At 39.1% G+C, this 18,967-nt stretch overlaps 2 protein-coding genes across 2 annotated transcripts; both read left to right on the top strand.

The window, feature by feature from the left end:
• Positions 1-5,379: 5,379 nt before the first annotated feature.
• On the top strand, positions 5,380-12,596 carry pdia3 (protein disulfide isomerase family A, member 3). Its single transcript, XM_054620516.1, has 13 exons — positions 5,380-5,656; positions 6,646-6,724; positions 6,844-6,961; positions 7,128-7,235; positions 7,340-7,469; positions 7,579-7,695; positions 8,764-8,889; positions 9,038-9,220; positions 9,780-9,888; positions 10,760-10,888; positions 11,189-11,268; positions 11,819-11,876; positions 11,976-12,596. The coding sequence occupies exons 1-13, from the start codon at positions 5,523-5,525 to the stop codon at positions 12,105-12,107; spliced, it is 1,503 nt and encodes a 500-aa protein (XP_054476491.1). The 5' UTR covers positions 5,380-5,522; the 3' UTR covers positions 12,108-12,596.
• Positions 12,597-13,525: 929 nt separating this feature from the next.
• isg20 (interferon stimulated exonuclease gene) lies at positions 13,526-17,852 on the top strand. Its single transcript, XM_054620416.1, has 4 exons — positions 13,526-13,606; positions 14,428-15,111; positions 15,861-16,061; positions 16,878-17,852. The coding sequence occupies exons 2-4, from the start codon at positions 14,464-14,466 to the stop codon at positions 17,076-17,078; spliced, it is 1,050 nt and encodes a 349-aa protein (XP_054476391.1). The 5' UTR covers positions 13,526-13,606; positions 14,428-14,463; the 3' UTR covers positions 17,079-17,852.
• Positions 17,853-18,967: the final 1,115 nt, after the last annotated feature.

The raw sequence follows: 18,967 nt of genomic DNA, 5'->3' as shown, positions 1-18,967 counted from the left end.
CCCTCACTTAATGCTGCAAAGGCAGTCTAGTCAGTTAAAGGATGAGGCAGGTGATAGTATATATATATTTTTCTTGTCATCACCAAATCCCATGAACAGACCAAAACCAACAATTAACTGATCCTTCTTACACGCATCGTCTCCAAAGCCTGTTATATCTTATTCCTTGTTCTTCAACAAACATTAAGAACACATCAATGACACATTACATTACAGTCATTTAGCAGACGCTTTTATCCAAAGCGACTTACAGGAAGTGTATTCAACATAGGTATTCAAGAGAACTACTAGTCACCAGAAGTCATAAGTGCATCTCCTTTCTTAAACAAGCATCTAAAAGCATAAACCAGAGCAAAAGTACAGTGCAGAAACAAATTAATACAAATACAATAAGTGCAACAAACTAATACGAATACAATAAGTGCTAAGCGGAAGGCTCAGGGTAGTACTTCCACACACATGCTGTTTTACTTAGTGACATGTGCCTTGATTAACATGAACATACTTATTAGTGCACAAAGTCTACGGCTTAAAAGAGCCGTGGATTTGCTAGAAGGCCCAGATCATTTCAGATAATTGTTAGAGCTGCAACGTTTAGAAATTCATCGATTAATCCAGCGACAGAAAATGAGTGTGCAAGGATTTTGATAATTGATTAATTGTTTCAGCCATTCCTCAAGCAAACCAGACTCCACATTCTAAAATGTGACAGATTACTGCTTTAATTTTCCATAAAGCACTGTCAATTTTATATTTTAAAATGTTAGACTGTTAGACAAGCTAATTAAAGACATCAATGTGGAATTGAGAAACTGTAGATGCCATTTTTTCACTATTTTGAAGCATTTAATAGACCAAACAATTAATCAAGAATAAAAACAACTGTTAGCTGCTAGCCCTAGAAATGCTTTATTTAAATTGAAAGTATGTCTTTTTAAAGATGTAATCAGTAGGAACTAGTAGTGTGGGGGCCAGGTTTTGTCTTTTCACGTGATGTTTTGACAGCAACAAAAGTATAGAATATTGCAAGACTTATCCTTTAAGCTCCGCGAAGAGCGACTATTAAAACTAACTGAATAGTGTGCAGCCTCATTATCTGCACTCGACAGTGAATATGAACCTAAATATGTGTCTGTCTTTTGTTCCAAAGCGGGTTCAGAGATGCCAGTGTTTTTCTCTGCAAGTGCTTTTGTCCCATTGAAACGAATGAATGGATTTTTTATTGTCTCCAGTGATGAAACACGACAACAATTTCTCCAGTGTTTTGGTTTGACGCTCACAGGAGAAACAAGGCGTTGAGTGTTCTGCCGAGACGCAGCTGGCGAGAGTGTTGGTGTTGTGAGGAATCTGTTTCTTCTCTCTACCAGGATTCAGAAGAAGAAGAAGGCTTCTGACGTCCTGAATGCATCCTCCTCCCTCCCTCCCTCCCTCTAGATCCCTCACATGTCACAAGCATAAGGCTTGCAGACCTCTTCTCTCCTCCTCCTTGTTCCAGATATGGCTGAGGAGCAAGCGGGTTGCCGTGGCAACCACTTCACAGAGGCAATGGAGGCTAGGATTTTGGATAGGGAAGGGGCTTCGTGATGGGGGGAAAGAGAAAAACAAAAATCTCTACGGTGCAGAAGAGGACTGCAGAGCGCACACAGCCACACACACACACACACACACACACACACACACACACACACACACACACACACACACACACACACACACACACACACACACACACACACACACACACACACATATATATAAAGCAGTTTTCAGGGATAAAATGGTGGATTAATTATGACGACATTACTATAACAAACTGTTGGATAAAATGAGTGTCAGTGTCCTTGAAACAGTACATATGTTTTTGCAAATTGCTGTGTAGTGCAGTGTCGTTCACAGCTCTGCTAACATTAACAGTCAGCCCGTCGTCTGACCTTGTTTGGCCTCTAAATTATTTCCATCTAATTTCCTGCCGTTTCCCATCTCAGCTGTGAGTTTACAGTAAACGGTGGTCGGTCTGGAAGAAAGACAGCTCTGCTTGAGAGGATTAGCAGCACAGCTCGCTCACAGTCTGTGGAGCTGCAGGTCTGAGCCTCAGAGATGAGGGGAGTTTTCTAAAGGTGTTGCTGAAAGAAACTGGTTCGTTCAGGAAGCGGGGTTTATAATGATGACATCAAAAAAAGAATGTTTTTAGATGTATATAGTGGAGCTTTATTTGGATTGAAAGTCCATTGGTACATAATTGATGCCTGTAAACTTGGACTTAAACACTGAAATTTGCAGAATGTGGTGGTGTTGGACTCTACGTTTAACAGGACGGGTTGATAGTTAATTCTGAATGCACTGTTTATTATAAGGACTCCACTATTAGGTCAGATATTACAGTATTTTTATCTTGTGTGCATCGTTTTTTCAGTTTGGCACAAACTTATCTGAGCTGTCTCTCTTCCTTTATCTCATATAAGTGATTACTGACATCTTATTTATTATATTATACCAGTATTATTATTTATTTGTCATATAATAAAAAAACTAAGATTTCTGTGTCAAAAAATGTGGCACAAAACAAAGTTTGAGAGGTTTAAAACTCAATGTCTTCCTGGTTGTATTGATTACTTCTTATATCTCCTAGATTTTTACTGCAAGTCTGTAAACTTCCTCTTTAAATATTGCAAAATAATTTAAAAGCAATGTGGGTGCTTAACAGACCTTGATTCACTTTAACATTTACACTTTTGTTGGTGCGTATTTCCACTTACAACTGAAGTCTGAGGAGTAAAACACATGACTCTAATGAAAAAGTGATGACGGCCAAAGCTCTGCTCTCGCTGAGAGACACTTGAACAGGTTACATAAAGGATATACTGGATTATGCAACTATCAGACTTGTTACTGGGACATCTCACTGGGCACCAGACTAACACGTAAATCTACAGATTGTGGTAGTAATTGTAGTATTGTTATATACTCTGAGTAGGAATACTTGCAAAAAAAGTAGAGGATAACTGCGAATTGTGTTGAATGACTTGTGTGCATTCACACAACAGTGATAGAATATATGTTTTTTAATACAACATACCTGATTTATGAACAGAGTATTGTTTACCAGTGATTGAGGAGTACTCTGTGCAGAGAGCTTCCTCTGCTGGCATAGCAATATAACTGCAGCTTTATAAAAAAGGAAAATGTTTGGCACTGTGTATGGCTGCAGTCTTTTGTTGACTGTATGTCTTCAATAATAAGAAATAAAAATAAGAATTAAATTAGCTTAAAGGCCTTTGTGATAAAAGTCAGACAAATCTCTATCTATCTATCTATCTATCTATCTATCTATCTATCTATCTATCTATCTATCTATCTATCTATCTATCTATCTATCTATCTATCTATCTATCTATCTATCTATCTATCTATCTATCTATCTGTCTGTCTGTCTGTCTGTCTATTGAACTATCTATCTCTCAAACCACTTACCCACCTTCTTCTTGTTCTTCTGTGTATCAGTTTATTTGTGATAATTCAGATTAACCCCAACTCTATTTAGGAATTTGCACCATGTAAACACAATATCAACTAAAATAATAGTGGTATTAAAACTAGACTTTGACACGAGACCCTCTACAAGGCAGGGCCTCAAGATAAAGATATAGAACTAACGCAGGACTAGTTGATATTGTACAAAAATCGTGCAATAAACAACTGACTCCGGACTGCTTCTGCCATGTGAAAATCCAGCCTTAATCGGACACACAAGTTTGCTTACCTGTTGTTAAGTACGTGCTTGACTTTCTGTTGCAGTTGTAAAAAAAAAAAGAGGAACAGAGAAGTCACACATTTTGACACAAAGTCCTAGTCAGGCTGTGATTGGATAACGGAAAATGCACGGATATAATAATAATAATAAAAAAAAACTTTAGGTAATTTGTTACATCACTAATGGCCCCAGCACACTAAATCCTGGGGGCTTAGTTTTTCCACAACAGGTATATGTGAGGCACAAAGAGGGTAGAAACCTGCAGATCAACGTGGTGATCAGTGTGTTTGACCTTTCCTCTGACATCTGAGCCAAGGTTGAGCTTAGTCTAATAACACTGGGGATTTGTTATGTCAGAATGAGCTGATACAAGTGGCCAACAAGAAGGAAGATCTCAATGTATAAATGAATTAGGTTAATTAGGTTTGTTGAACTCATATCTACCAGAACTTCAAATAAAATCAGATTATGGTTTACATGAAACTTGAAAAGGATTATCATCCTAGTTTTAATTTGTAGCATTATCTTCTTTCTTTTTTTTTTACTAGGAGTGATTGAATTTATATTGTTTGTTATTTTGGGAGAATGTCATCTGGTCACATGGACACAATGGAAGCATGTCGATGACTTTATTGCATTGATTAAGTAAACATGGATATGTTTTGTTAGTGACTAGAGACAACTGTTTATATCTGTACTTTTCTGAATAGGTTTTTGACTTTGAAGTTTTTATCGAATCGACTGCTTCTATGTAATTGTTGTGTATATGATGATAAATAACTGAATTCTTGTTATACAAGAGAAGTACTTTTTATTGTAGAATAAACACTTACAACATGTGACATTAAGACAAAACAACAATCATTTAGATATGATGAAAAAATACTTTGACAGGTATGACTCCACTCTTCAGAGGATGGTACATTCAATATGGTAACAGGACAGAGTGAGGGAGAGAGTATAAAATAATAACTAAACAGAAGAGGTAGGCAATACAAATCTAATTTCCTTAAAAACATCCCTGTAGCATAACAACTGTATGAACACATTTCTCATTGTTTTATATTTTAGAGTTGAATGAGAAGGTGTGTCCAAACTTTTGACTGGTACTGTATATATATATATATATACTTTGAAGAATCTAAAAATATAAAACATACTCTGGTTTGTTGAGCATTTGTTTGTTTACCACATAATTCCATATGTGTTCCTTCATAGTTTGGATGTCTTCAATATTAATCTACAATGTAGAAAAAAATAAAAATAAAAATAAAAATAAAGAAAAACCATTGAATGAGAAGGTGTGTCCAAACTTTTGACTGGTACTGTACATCATTACAGTTTTCTTCCAGTTTAATTGAATGCTTGGTTCTAGTGTCAAAACAATCCTAATGTTCATGGACATTCATAATCTAAATGTTAATTTGTTGTTTCTTTCCGGACACATTTCGAGTTGTTTTGCAGCCATGATATTCTGAGTGTTTCAATCTGTCCGGTTCTGATTGGTCCAGAGACGACGGGTACCTCTGCTGCTGAGCTTCTCATTGGCTAACCGAGGCTGAGTGACGCGTCGAACCGACCAATGGGAGGCTGCCACACTGTGGTTAGGAGAGGTCTTCGCCTGCATCCCTTTCTCTTTCTCTATCGACTAGTCTGCGTTTGGCCCGGTCCGAGGAGCACCCAGAGGAGCCGAATACGAGCTCAACCCCAAATACAAAGTGTATTTTTGCTTTTGCATTAATTAAACCAGAGCTTTAAGCTTTTTTTAAAGATGTTAAAGGTGATCTTCTTGGCCGCTCTCACCGGCTTCACCTGGGCCAGCGATGTGGTCGACTACACGGATGATGACTTCGAGAGCCGGATCGGAGACCATGGGATGGCTCTGGTTGAGTTCTTTGCTCCTTGGTGAGTCCTTTGTGCACCCTTTGTGAGTTTTATGCACCATTTTGTGAGTTTTCTGCCCCCTTTGTGTCCAGTATTCAAGCTTGGAAACGTCAGGTCAGCCAGGCAGCGCTTAGCAGTTAGCATGTTAGCATGTTAGCGCAAAGCTGCAAGCCAATTAGCCTCATTTAAAGGTTTTCTTTAAGAAAATCATTAATTCAAAATGTGCATAAGTTTGACAGTATAATGAGTATTAAACTACCCCCGATAAAATCATTAGTATTTACTTGTATTTTAAATAATGGGGATTTATTTCCAATGAAAACTGCGTGCTAACGAGGCTATGAGGAAGTTGTGGGCGTGTTCTTTCACTGTTGTAACGCTCTGATTGGACGCGGAAGTTTTGGTGTCCGCCTCTGATTGGTCCTGAGGAACAGTGACGTGGATGCACTGTGCCAAACTTGAAGTTAAAGAAGTTTGACTTAATAACGTTTGTTAAAACTATTAACAATAATATATATGTATTTTTAATTTTTATTATTTAATCAAGAACAGGAAGGGGAATTTAATCAAAAAGGCAGAACATATACTTGTTCTAGTTGATAATTGGTATTATTCTTAGTTGCCCATTATCATGCAACAACTCATTGCATTGACAAAATAAGCAATAGTCATAATCACACACAGGCTTTTTTGTTATTTAAAGACATTTTTGCACCAAATAATTAATCCAATTATCAAAAGAGTTATCAATAGTCAGTTGGTCCCCTTTTACTGTTTTATAAGCAAAGCAATTTTAATAAAAACAACAATTTTCTGTTAAAACTGTTGTTAAAACTTGAAACAACTTTTAACAATCTTACAAACCATATCGAATTACCTCGGAGGTATCAAATTCCAGACTGGGAAATCCCTTGATCTCCCTCAGGATCTTTGCCAAGCTGAAACATGAATACATCTTTTCTTGTAACTGCTTCTCCTGTGCTGACTGATCCATTTCTTCTGTCCATTAGGTGCGGCCACTGTAAACGGCTAGCACCTGAGTACGAGGTGGCCGCCACGCGTCTGAAAGGCCTCGTCACTCTGGCCAAGGTATTGCATAATTCATTTACCTTAACTTTGTTCAGTGGAGCTTTCTGAACTCTGCACTATTGAGCTCTGTCACTCGTCAGAAAGTGAATGATTTTCTCCCTCTTTTTTTTTTTTTTTAGGTCGACTGCACATCCAGCAGCAACATATGCAGCAAATATGGTGTCAGTGGCTACCCGACCCTGAAGATCTTCAGGGATGGAGAGGAAACTGGTCCCTATGACGGTCCCAGAACTGCAGGTATGTGCGATTTATTTTCTGTATTTTAAAACGTCTTTAAGACTCTCACACCTGCACAAATATTCTTTTTTTTTTATCTGCTTATTTCTGTCACCTTTTGCTAATCTTAATGTTTCTACATCTCCATCTTTTCTTCTGTGTGTGTTGTTCGTCTGCATCCCTGTAGATGGCATTGTCAGTTTCCTTAAGAAGCAGGCTGGACCAGCTTCAGTGGAGCTCAAGTCTGACGCAGACTTGGCGAAGTACACGTCGGACCAAGACGCAAGCGTTGTTGGTGAGTTACTGTTTGAATTTCTGTACCTTGTTGTGAAATTTTGAAGCAATAGGACCACGGTTTATTGCACCCTGATCTGAACACATTACATATGTCCTTCACAGGGTTCTTCGCTGACGACAAGAGCACCGCACAGGTAGAGTTCATGAAGGCAGCCAGCGCCCTGAGGGACAACTACCGCTTCGCCCACACCAACTCTGAGGCTCTCCTCCAGAGCCACGGCATTGATGGAGAGTAAGTAGCTCTTTCTGCCTTCGACCCACTCATCATAACTTGCACATTCACACATTTGACTCCACCAGTGAAGCTGCTGTTGGTGACATTTCCTTTCTGTGGTTAACAGGGGAATCGTCCTGTTCCGCCCGCCGAGACTCAACAACAAGTTTGAAGACGGCTCCGTCAAATACAGCGAGGACAAATACACCAACAGCAAGATAAAGAAGTTCATCCAGGACAACATGTGAGTGTTGATTCTCTTGAGGGAAGACAGTGACCTCTTTCAAAGCTTTTTGCAATACAATCATTTAACAGTAGTTGGACTTGTTGGCAGTGATACAAACATTTAGTCCTCTTGCAAACAGCATATATTTACATTCATGGGCCCTGGCAAACAGGACCGTGTGTGTAGAAGGTGGGGTGCTCACTCTGCAAACACAATCAGTTCCTTCCCTCCCTAGAAAAATGTTTGCCTCTAGGATGGAACGGACTGTGTTTGGTACTTGTTGAACCACTACTGGATTTTATAATCTGGTGTCATAACATGTTTGAGGTTAAATAAGATAATTGAATGATTCCTTTTTAGAATAGAAAAATAATTAGTTGTTATTTGCTGTCTTTGCGGCTGGATCAATATCTGAGGCGTAGACTGAAACCTGTGCCGATAAAACAATAGAGAATCAAAGTGATGCCGCTATGTTACTTAATTCTTCAACCTCAGTATAATGAGAAATTTTAAAGGTTGGAGACGTGAGTACAACTAGCCTTCCTGTTTATCGTCCCCAGTTATGTCCGGTTACTGTGTTGTTGTTTATGTCATCTGTAAGTTGATGTGGCCAGCCTATTAGATTTATAGATGTTCTTCTAAAAGCTTAAAAATGCACTTTGTTAAGTAAGGAGTCAAAGTGTGAAACCACTGGCATGCACATGGAACAAATATAGCATTTTATTTTGGATCTCAAGCACACTTAATGATAAAAACTAAAAACAAAAAAAGAACTTTATGCATGTTTCATCTAAATGTGGCGTACCAGTGTTCCCACTAACAGACGAAGCTTGTAGATGAGTCTTATTTGATGTGTCCACATAATGTGAGATACCCATATTTAGATTTACTTTTACTTTCAGTTTGCTTCAGTCCTCGCCTCTCGTCCAGACACACACATAAAATTGAAGTCTGAAACAAACAAAATAATTGCACCTTTTGCACTGCTGTAAACCGACTGCATCTCTGGAATATGTGGTTGTCTAAAGCAGTATAACTTGTTAGTTGAAAAACTGACACATTCTTACTTTCTCTTTTCAACCCCAGCTTTGGAATTTGCCCCCATATGACGGACGACAACAAGGACCAGCTGCGAGGGAAAGACCTGCTGGTGGCTTATTATGATGTTGATTATGCAAAAAACCCCAAGGGCTCCAACTACTGGAGGAACAGGTATGTGTCTTTAAACTCAACCCAGGGTTGTCCATTTTCTTCAAGCTTTAACTGGTTTGACCTGTCAAAGTGGGAATTGGCTAAAGGTTTCACTCCCTTAAACCTTGAGGCACCACTCTCATCCTCATTGTTTTTAAACATTTTCCAGGGTGATGAAGGTGGCCAAGAGCTTCCTCGATCAGGGCAAGAAGCTGAACTTCGCCGTTGCCAGCAAGAGCGTCTTCAACCACGACATATCTGAGTTCGGCATGGACGGCAGCTCGGGAGAACTGCCCCTGGTGGCCATCCGCACCGCCAAGGGAGACAAATACGTCATGAGCGAGGAGTTCTCGTAAGTCAAGTCAAACAGCAACGTTTATAACACATTATGAAACGTGTGATTATACACACACACACACACACACACACACACACACACACACACACACACACACACACACACACACCCTCTTGTTGGCGAGACTTTAAAGAAACGTTGAACTAATGACGTTTCTACATTAAGAGCCACTGTGTAACTCATTAAATGCGTATTTAACAGTGAGGATGTCCACGTCTAATGCTTGCCATTACAAATCCAAACGACTGTATTCTGGGTCATATTTCCTCAACACAGGCTTTGTGGTTTTAATGGTGCAGGGTCACATCACTTCTTACAGGGTAGCTGTTTTAGACCACTTTATAAACAGATGAGCAGAAATACATAACACGTGGTTAATTTTCATCTTCCTGTGGGAGCTGAGAAATAACAAGTTATACATTGAGGTCTGATTACTTGCTTGCAATCCAAGTGAAAACTCAAAGATGTATTGATTCTGGATTTGTTTATTCTGAACACTCTTCCCTCCTGACTACTTTAAACAAGTTCTGTTTATTTTTTGTTCTCCTGACAGTCGTGATGGTAAAGCTCTGGAGAGTTTCCTGCAGGATTACTTTGATGGCAAGTTGAAGCGTTACCTCAAATCAGAGCGCATCCCAGAGAACAACGACGGACCTGTCAAGGTGAGATGAAACATCCAGGAGTACTCTTCATTTCTTAACATGTGCTGTGTAGGTGTTTGGGTTAATAAAGTTGGTTTAGTTTGAACTTTCATTCATATTCTAAATCAATAAGTGTGTTTTAACTATGACTGTATTTAACAGCTAGTAAATTAGTTGTAAAAATAAGACATTTAAAAGAAATTCATATATTTACTGCTTGACCGTTATGCGATGTAACTAAATATATTTACTCAAGTACTTCAGTACACTATTGAGGTATTTTACTTAGGTCGTTTCATTTTATGCTTCTAATCCACTATATTTTGTAGGCAAATATAGTACTTTTTGCTCCACTACATTTATGTAGTACCCCTTAGTTAATACTCACTTCGGTGAGTACGCACACAGTTTTAGATGAATACTACAACAGCATTGTCACATTAAAGTGATTCAAGTGACACATTGATGCATCACTAATTATAATGATATGATGCTGAAATAGGCCATTCTGCACAATGAGTACTTTTACTTTTAGTTCTTTTCAGTATATATTGATGCCAATAGTTTTTGGATTTTTACTTATTACCCACTTAATACTCCTACTACTACTGAGGGAGTATTTTTACACTGTGGTACTTCTACTTCTTCCATCACTGCTGATTGCTTCAACAACTATTCATGTCCAGTATCCATACAAGAGTTGAACATTGATATTTAACATTAACATCAGGATTGACGGCCTTAATAAACAGATGCGACTGAACATTTATCAAACTTTAACACATTCACGCTGTCACAGTGCTCACAGGGTTAAAATACTATCTTTTAGAAAGTTACTCAAAAGCTGCTCGTCCCTCAGTTATGACTCAATTTGTCTGTCATCTGTGTTCAGGTTCTCGTTGCCGAGAACTTCGACTCCATCGTCAACGACGACAGCAAAGACGTTCTGATCGAGTTCTACGCTCCGTGGTGCGGACACTGCAAGAGCCTGGAGCCCAAATTCAACGAGCTGGGAGAGAAGGTGAGGGGAAGAAGACAGTACTCTGAATAAACTAGCATTTTAATGATATTAATTAAAGAAGTGTTTACGTCAGCACCCTACAAGAGTTCTGTACGTTTGTTTATAGAAGTATATAAACAGAAGCCCTATAACTCATAGAAAACCCTTCATGCTACTTCTGTTTTACCAGCATTAAGGTCACAAGTTGGACTGGTTTTTGTCTGCCTTAATGGTCCACACAAAACGTACAGTCTCTCCTTGAAGTAGATTTAGAGAACAAGCTTGCAAACAGTTAACAGTTTCTCTCTTCTTCTCCTAAAGCTCGCCAGTGATCCCAACGTTGTCATTGCCAAGATGGACGCCACAGCAAACGATGTGCCACCTCCATATGAAGTCAGCGGGTGAGTCACGAGTCGCTTCAGTCTAATGGAAAGATACGAAATGTGAAGACACAGCAAAACCCACAAAACATGTTTAAAGAGACTGGGTGCTTGATACAAAAATGAGATCTCCTCCCAATCATGGCCAACAAGTATTTGATGCAAAATCCTTGTCCCATCATTTATTTACTTTTTGTTTTAGTTCTTTGATTTCACCAAACAAGTGTCACTGAAAGTTCTGGTAGTTAAACGTCCAGGCCGATATATCAGTGTATTGCAGATGTATAGGTATCAGTTTATACCTCCGCAGATAAATATCAGGAAATTGCATAACAGAAATGAAGGTAATTTAGAAAAAGCAGATTTGTATGTATATTGGTCTCATTTCTAAAAAAAAACAACCTAAGGGATACGTATCGAGATGTTTTTGTTTGCATTTTTTAAATATTTACCAGTATCTGCCTCAAAATCCTGTGTCCTACGGGTTCATTTTAGATAAAAAAATAGTACAGTATGATGTGTTAATAATAAAAAATTATAATAAATCTCCTCAACCTTTTTGCTTTTCCAGATTCCCCACTCTGTACTTTTCTCCAGCCGGAAGTAAGATGAGCCCAAAGAAATACGAGGTGAGAATGAGCTCGACGTGATCGTTAAAACAAAGTAACGTCATGTTTTTTGTGCATCCACTCCGCTAACGGTCCCGTCTCTTTGTTTGTTTTTTGCAGGGAGGTCGCGAGGTGAGCGACTTCCTCGCCTACCTGAAGAGGGAGGCCTCCAACCCCTTGGTGATGGAGGAGGAGACCAAGAAGAAGAAGAAGAAGAAGGACGACGACGACGACTTCAAGATCGAGCTATAAAAGCTCCTAACAGGAACTCAACGTACCCGCCACAACAACAGGAGGAGGAGAATCATGCAAAGAAAGAACTAAATTATATTCCACTCTCTCTTAGTGAACTACAGAATGCTCTGAGGCCAAGTCCAAAAAAGACGCGGCCCTCCCTTTTTATGTCCTCCGCTGCTCTGGGAGAACTGTGGAGAGGTGGTGGCAAGGGCCTGCCTGATGTTTAAAAACAAAAACAAAATTTTTAAGGGGAAGAGGGGTCGGCTTTTGAAAATTGAGATTTTTATTTCCCCTGGTCTGTCTACTACGCCTCAGGCTGATGCACTTTGGTTTGACACCAGTCTCCGATCATCTGTCACTTTGGTTTTTTGTTGTCGTCGTCACAGGGGATGATGTTTATTGGTGAATTCCTATTTTTCTTTCTGTTTGTTTTTGTAACACGTCTTTGTTTTTGTACATTTGGAAGGATTGTGAAATAAAAAAGGCCCACAAAACCAGAACAAAGTGTATAATCTTGATTAATGAACCACATGTTTTATCATATGGCTTTTTTTTAAGCCTTGGAGGAAACATTTTGTGTAATTACTAATAATAAATGAGGTCATTGATTTTAGCGATTGAGAGTCAGTGAGTTACGTCCTTTTATATGTAGGGCTGTTACTCAATTTCTACCCGATTAATTGTTTTGGGAAGTTTATATGATTGTTTTACCTTTCTGACATATAGACCAGGTTCAAAATTGTTTGGTCCGTATGACAGAATGGAATAAAAATATCAATAACTTCCTAGAGTCTAAAAATATCCTGTTCTGCTTAACCAACAGTCCAAAACCTCACGATGTTCGATACAAAACAAAGATATGTAGAAAATCCCTACTTTTGAGAAGCTTCCTTCATTTGGGCTGTTTTTCTCCTGAATAAAGTAATTTAACAATTATTCAGTTATTAAAAACAAAAATGTTTGCTGTTGTCGTATAAATATGGTTATGGGGATGTTAAAACTACTTTGGACTGAATTTGGTTTGGTTTAAATAATTACACAAACAATTTGGGATAAAAAGACAGAACATTTTAGAGCAGAAACATTCCTGATTTCATGTTTTAAATGTATTTCCACTTAATGACAGTCGGGTCTGTTTCACTACATAATAAATTGCAGATTAAAACTAACAATGCCGTCTTTGCATGAAATATAATTAACTGAATTAACAGAATTTGAGGCAGAATACAGGACTTTACATTTAAGTCAAGTTTTATGACTTTTAAAAAAAGATCATTGAGATTGGCTGCTTATAAATTATTACATTTGAGTGGTTAAATTAGGAAAAGTTTGCATTTGTAAAACATTTTCTGTGCAATAGCGCCATCCACCACTAGGCGGCGCCTCTCAAGGTATTTGACAGCTGGACGCTTCCTGTCAAACAACAAACGAAGAAGAGAAGGAGCCAATCAGAGGGCAGATAGAAGATAGCAGTCCTGGCATGTTCAGAAGCTATACACGTGCTACCTCACAAGGTAATGTAGAGTGATTTAAATGTATTCATTGTCATAACTATAAACCTGAGCCTCTTGTCAACACGTTTAGCTCTTCACTTCAGTCTATTCTAATGTTTTTATTTGAGGATTTATGTTAATTGTTTTGTTTGACGTGGCGTTTTCCAGACTGAACCCCAGACTCTGTTGACATAAGTCACATTTACAGTCAACCATGGCTCCTGACGAGGTTCAACACTACATATAATACTAGTTCCACCCTGTTCTGATTCATTTAGGGCAAATGTTTAATTCGGCTTCATTACACGTGTTTTATAAATGATAATAAGCTTTTTACAGCCATGCTTTGGTCACATAATGAGTGCTAGCTGGTGTCATGGCCTGCTCAGGAGACACGTTGTCTGCAAACAGAATAAAATGAAATAACAGCCTTTTGACAGTTCCCTCACTTTCATAACTGAGTTTTTAAATAGTTGAGTAATAATACAAACTTTTGATTGTTAATTTAATCAAGTTAAACAGCTTGTTGCTCCAGATGTGGCCTGTGGTTATGTGTTGCTCTCAATCAAAGTCAGTGATTATGTATCATCAGATGTTATTAAAATATGTATTTGCATTATGCCTCCTGTCAGTGTCAACGTGGTCTCATAAGCAATGTGCACATTGAGCACATGTACGTACTCACACTGAGATATGAACCAACAACAACCCCAGTGACAGAAAGAGGCACTGCATCCTTTTATTTGAGCAAAATACATTCAGATTTAGTAGTGATCGTCTACTGGATTTCTTTCCTTTTTAATAATAATCAGGATGTTTTTGTGTTATTTTTGTTTCCTCAGAAAAAATGACTTCAAGGCCGGGTTCGTTCGTTGAGTATGGCACAGTCCTCAAATAGGACTAAAGCCGCCTCGAGGGGGCTTTTCAGCAACTACAGGTATTTGTGCAAAAAGTCCATGATGCTTCACGCCATGGAGAATGCAAGAGCACGGAAGAAATACCAGCAGAAGATACTAGTCGCCAACGTGAAGAGGAAAACAACAGACAACCACAACGAACATCTGGATTCAAACAAACTGGTGAAAAAAGCAAAATCGAGCAACTCAAGTCAGGAAAGTCAGAACACTCTGAACTGTGAAAACAAGAACACTGCTGTATCCAAACCAGGACTCTCTGAGCCTAAAGCATCTGAACACCACAGTTTGGTCACCGCCCTGAGCGACAGCTGGGAGATGGACAGTGGTTTCTCCTCCGAGGCGAGCCCTCCGGTCAGCGGTCGCAGCTCTCCCTGTCTCAGCACGTGCCCGACCATGGTGGTGGCGTTGGACTGTGAGATGGTCGGGACGGGGCCCGGCGGGCGCCGCAGCGAGCTGGCCCGCTGCAGCATCCTGGACTACCACGGCAACGTGTTGTACGACAAATACGTCAGACCGTGTCAGCCCGTCACGGACTTCAGGACTCGCTGGAGCGGCATCCGGAGGCATCACCTGCACAACGCCGTCCCCTTCGCTGAGGCCAGAGAGGAGGTGAGGCCTCCTTCTGGATCTGAGATCTACTGAATCATTATTTTATTTATCTCTTCCCTCTAAAAACTTTGTTTGAAATGAACAAGGCAGTGTAGCCAATGAGGATACATTGACTTAAACATTTATTTCAAACCGAAATCCATAAACAATACAGTTACGAGACAACGGGACTGGGTTGCAGAGCTATTTCAGCAATCATTTGCAGTATTGTATTCTTCACAAAACTTATGAGCTATTTTCAGCTTTTTGTTCATGCAAATAACATGTAGAACCACTAACAACACCTGTGATAAAATGTCACATTTGGTGGCAACATTAAGTAGACTGTCACCTCCTGCATGTCTGAAAGGATATCACTTGTTTTACAAACAAAACTAACCTTTCAAGGCAAGACAAAAGTAAAGAAACGGTATTCAAATGCATTTATGTGGCTTTTTCCCAAGCAGGAGTTGTCATTTTGCGGCCATACTAAATATGCCGAGTTTTGAATAGCAAGAATTCCCACTTTATGATATTAATGTGAGGAATTGTTGAGAAAAACTGTAGCTATTTGCAGGTTAAATGAGTCCTCCATGGAAGTACAAATCCAGCTCCGCCTGAGGAGGGGTCTCGGAAAAATTCTGTGCATTTTAAATCGTACATTAAGCTCCATATTTCTGTCAAAAGTGATGTGAACCACTCGTGGTCGTTAATGGAAGGTACATTTTTCATTTATCCTCTTCTGTACTTGCGTGGCTTCTCTCCCGTAGATCCTCAGTATTCTTGAGGGCAAAGTGGTCGTCGGCCACTCCATCTACAACGACTTTGAGGTGTTGGACATGCTCCACCCGGGTCACATGGTCAGGGACACGTGCACGACGCGCCACCTCAGCCGGTTGGCCGGTTTCCCCCGCGAGCGCTGCTCCTCCCTCAAGATCTTGGCCGGCAGACTTCTGAACAGGAAGATACAGGTGAGCATGTTTCAGACTTCATGCTCTGTAAATATGTGATTTTTGTAGACCTTTCCACTCAAAATAGCTTATCTCCATTTTCTCTTAGATATTATATACTTTATGATAAACAAGGTTTTCATTGAAACTACTTAAATCCATCTCATAGAGACTTATAAGAGAGAGATTGCTATTGGTTCTTACATGCATTTTTATCAGTAATGGACCGAACAGGCTATGTGTGGTGTGTCAAGGAGCTTTATATAAGTACTATGTTGTATAGAAACCTTTACCTTTAAACATACACAGTAAGGATGAAGTGTCCCTCAGTATCCAACAGCAGTGATCCTGTTTGTTTGTTTTCTGGCTTTTGTGACAAGTCATTAACGTTGGTCTGCTGTTATTGGAAGCAACAAGCGTTTGTAAAGGAAAAGCATTTCCATAAATTAAGGAATTGTTAACTAAAAATGAAGGTAAAATAAAGATTAAGGTAAAGAAACACTTGGTATAATACCTGGTATAATAAGGATTTTACCAGCAAATAATCTAAAGTTCATATTGGTATTGGCCCTAAAAAATCCAGTGTTGGTTGGTCTGTAGTTGGTACACAATAAAAAACAAAAAAACAATCTGGGACACATGGTCGTCAAAAACTGTTCAAGTAAAAGCGTAAATGAGAATGATTTTCCTTTCATAATATGTACACATAACTACACTGTAGTCTGTGGTTTTTCAATTCAATTCAGTTTATTTTGTATAGCCCAGAATCACAAATTACAAATTTTGAAGTCTGCTGTAATGTTAAATACGCTGACCCTCGTGTGTTTGCCTGTCCAGGTGGGGCAGCGAGGTCACTGTTCGGTGGAGGACGCTCTGGCCTCCCTCGACCTCTACAAGCTGGTGGAGGGCGAGTGGGAGAGGGAGCTGCAGAACAAAATGAGGGACGGAGACGCTCCGCGAGAGCCGAGCTTCGCCTCCTCAAACCACTACATGCAGGACGAGTACTGGCCTGATGATGTCATGGCCGACAGCCAATGAGAGGAGAGTATTCATAACACTTGTATGGTTGGAAATACCTCAAGAGATTTCATTTCATGGTGATGCACAGTCATCAGAGCAACTTCAGACCAATAAATAATGTGAATTTAAAATATTTTGACAGTAAATCCACTCTAGATTAAAAGTTATGTAAATTAATGCAAAATGGGTCATTTTTGGAGGGAATATAAAAAGTTTATCTGCATTTTCTCACGAGAAGATGTCCTGTATCACGTTGGGGGAAATAACTTATCACTTTTAAACATGATTGGATTTCCTAACAGCACCTTTTTTTTGCTGTGAAACCGGATATTTACCTGAACAGTTGTTCGTAGTGACGGACTTTATTAAAGTAACTTTATTAAAAATGTTGGTGCTCTTTAAGCAGGAGGTTATTAACTTATGATATGAAAAGTTTGGAGTTCTCAAACGGTATTTGCTCTTACTTGAAACAATTGTTATTTTAATTAGTAGGACACAGAACTGATCTTGGGCCACAGATACTATTTTGGAAAACACAAACTGCATTTTTCAGTTGAGTGTGTTTTTAAAAAAAATGCTGCTGTGAGTTTTTCAAATGTTTTTTCCCCCGACTCTACAAGGCAGAAGGGAAACACATTTTTAACAACTAGTTTAACCTGTTGCAGCTGCCTCTTTGTATATGTGGCCTTAAAGGTTTTATATTGTTACAATTGTGGATTGTAATGTTGGTATTTTATTACCTCTCAATGTAAGCTGCTCTTAAATGTTCTCGTTTAAAAAAAATAAAGGCATCCAGTTCAAATGAGTCTGACTTTGTTTGGTTTCAACGAGTGAATGTGACAACACATGTTAACACTGTTTTTCTTAAGTCTACTTCAAGAGTCCTGTGCTCTGGTTTAGTTTCAGGTTGCACAAGGAGGCGAGTGTGAGTGCTGAGGAGAAGCTCATGATTTATTTTTTTACCCATACCTTCTTTCTTTTATACAAAAAATCTAACACTTTGTAATTTGGTTGATTGTCTCACTGTATGAAAAAGATTATAGGTTTGTAGACCGACTTAACGGTACAGGGAAGATGACTTAAACTGAATAGTGTCTTTTTTCCCCTTTATGACATAAATATGAAAAAGGTCAATAATTTAAAGTAGCTATATTTTTATTTCTATTAAGTGTTTCTTGTAGTGATTAACCCAGAGAGAATTATCACCCGACTCTGCTGTTCCCTTCAGCTGTTTTCAGGAGCGTAACGTGACTGTCTTTGCTCTAAAAAAAACAACAACTGTACACTACCTTCTCAGCACCAAACAGTAGACAGACACAGTTAGAGACCAAACTGGTGAACATAGTGGAGCATTTAGCAGCTAAAACGCCAGATATTTCCCTTGGTAGATGGTGGAGACCAAAAATGGAGCTAAAAGAGAATATTGGACTCATCTGATGGACAGAAACACAAAAATGAATGCAAATGTTTATGTGGTGAGTTAAATCATTATGTTAAAGGTCACACTAATTGCTGAGGAAATCCCCCCTCCCCAACTATGCCGTCACACTCGTCCCACTTGATCCGGTGCCAGATCGGCATTAACAGCAGCGTTGTTAGCGGCATATTAACGGATGAAACCTCGGCTCTGTTGGTGTTGAGAAACACCGTCAGAGTCCGTCACAAACACTGGATCAGGATCTGAAATCTTCTAATGGGACAAGGTCCATATAGGTCCACTGCATTAAAGGTGGGCTGACCCAAGAAAGAAAGTCTATAGTGTGCAGTTTTGTAGGCAAATAAATGCTCCAGGTTCACTTTTGATTATGGTTTCTCTCCCAGCATTCCCAGTAAAATAAAGTCTTTGAGCTAAATGTTGCACAGTTTTAAGTAGCGTTGTTAAGGTCTAAAGATCTCAGCGTGACACT

The sequence above is a fragment of the Anoplopoma fimbria genome, chromosome 19 (assembly GCF_027596085.1).
Source record: "Anoplopoma fimbria isolate UVic2021 breed Golden Eagle Sablefish chromosome 19, Afim_UVic_2022, whole genome shotgun sequence".
NCBI classification, from domain to species: Eukaryota; Metazoa; Chordata; class Actinopteri; order Perciformes; family Anoplopomatidae; genus Anoplopoma; species Anoplopoma fimbria.
This window is presented reverse-complemented; position numbering and strand designations above follow the sequence as displayed.

Excerpts from the sequence above, each read along its gene's own strand:
- isg20 (XM_054620416.1), top strand. The coding sequence starts at position 14,464 with ATGGCACAGTCCTCAAATAGGACTAAAGCCGCCTCGAGGGGGCTTTTC. Across the intron at positions 15,112-15,860 it reads TCGCTGAGGCCAGAGAGGAG|ATCCTCAGTATTCTTGAGGG; the intron begins GTGAGGCCTCCT and ends TCTCTCCCGTAG. Across the intron at positions 16,062-16,877 it reads TTCTGAACAGGAAGATACAG|GTGGGGCAGCGAGGTCACTG; the intron begins GTGAGCATGTTT and ends TTGCCTGTCCAG.
- pdia3 (XM_054620516.1), top strand. The coding sequence starts at position 5,523 with ATGTTAAAGGTGATCTTCTTGGCCGCTCTCACCGGCTTCACCTGGGCC. Across the intron at positions 6,725-6,843 it reads GCCTCGTCACTCTGGCCAAG|GTCGACTGCACATCCAGCAG; the intron begins GTATTGCATAAT and ends TTTTTTTTTTAG. Across the intron at positions 7,470-7,578 it reads AGCCACGGCATTGATGGAGA|GGGAATCGTCCTGTTCCGCC; the intron begins GTAAGTAGCTCT and ends TGTGGTTAACAG.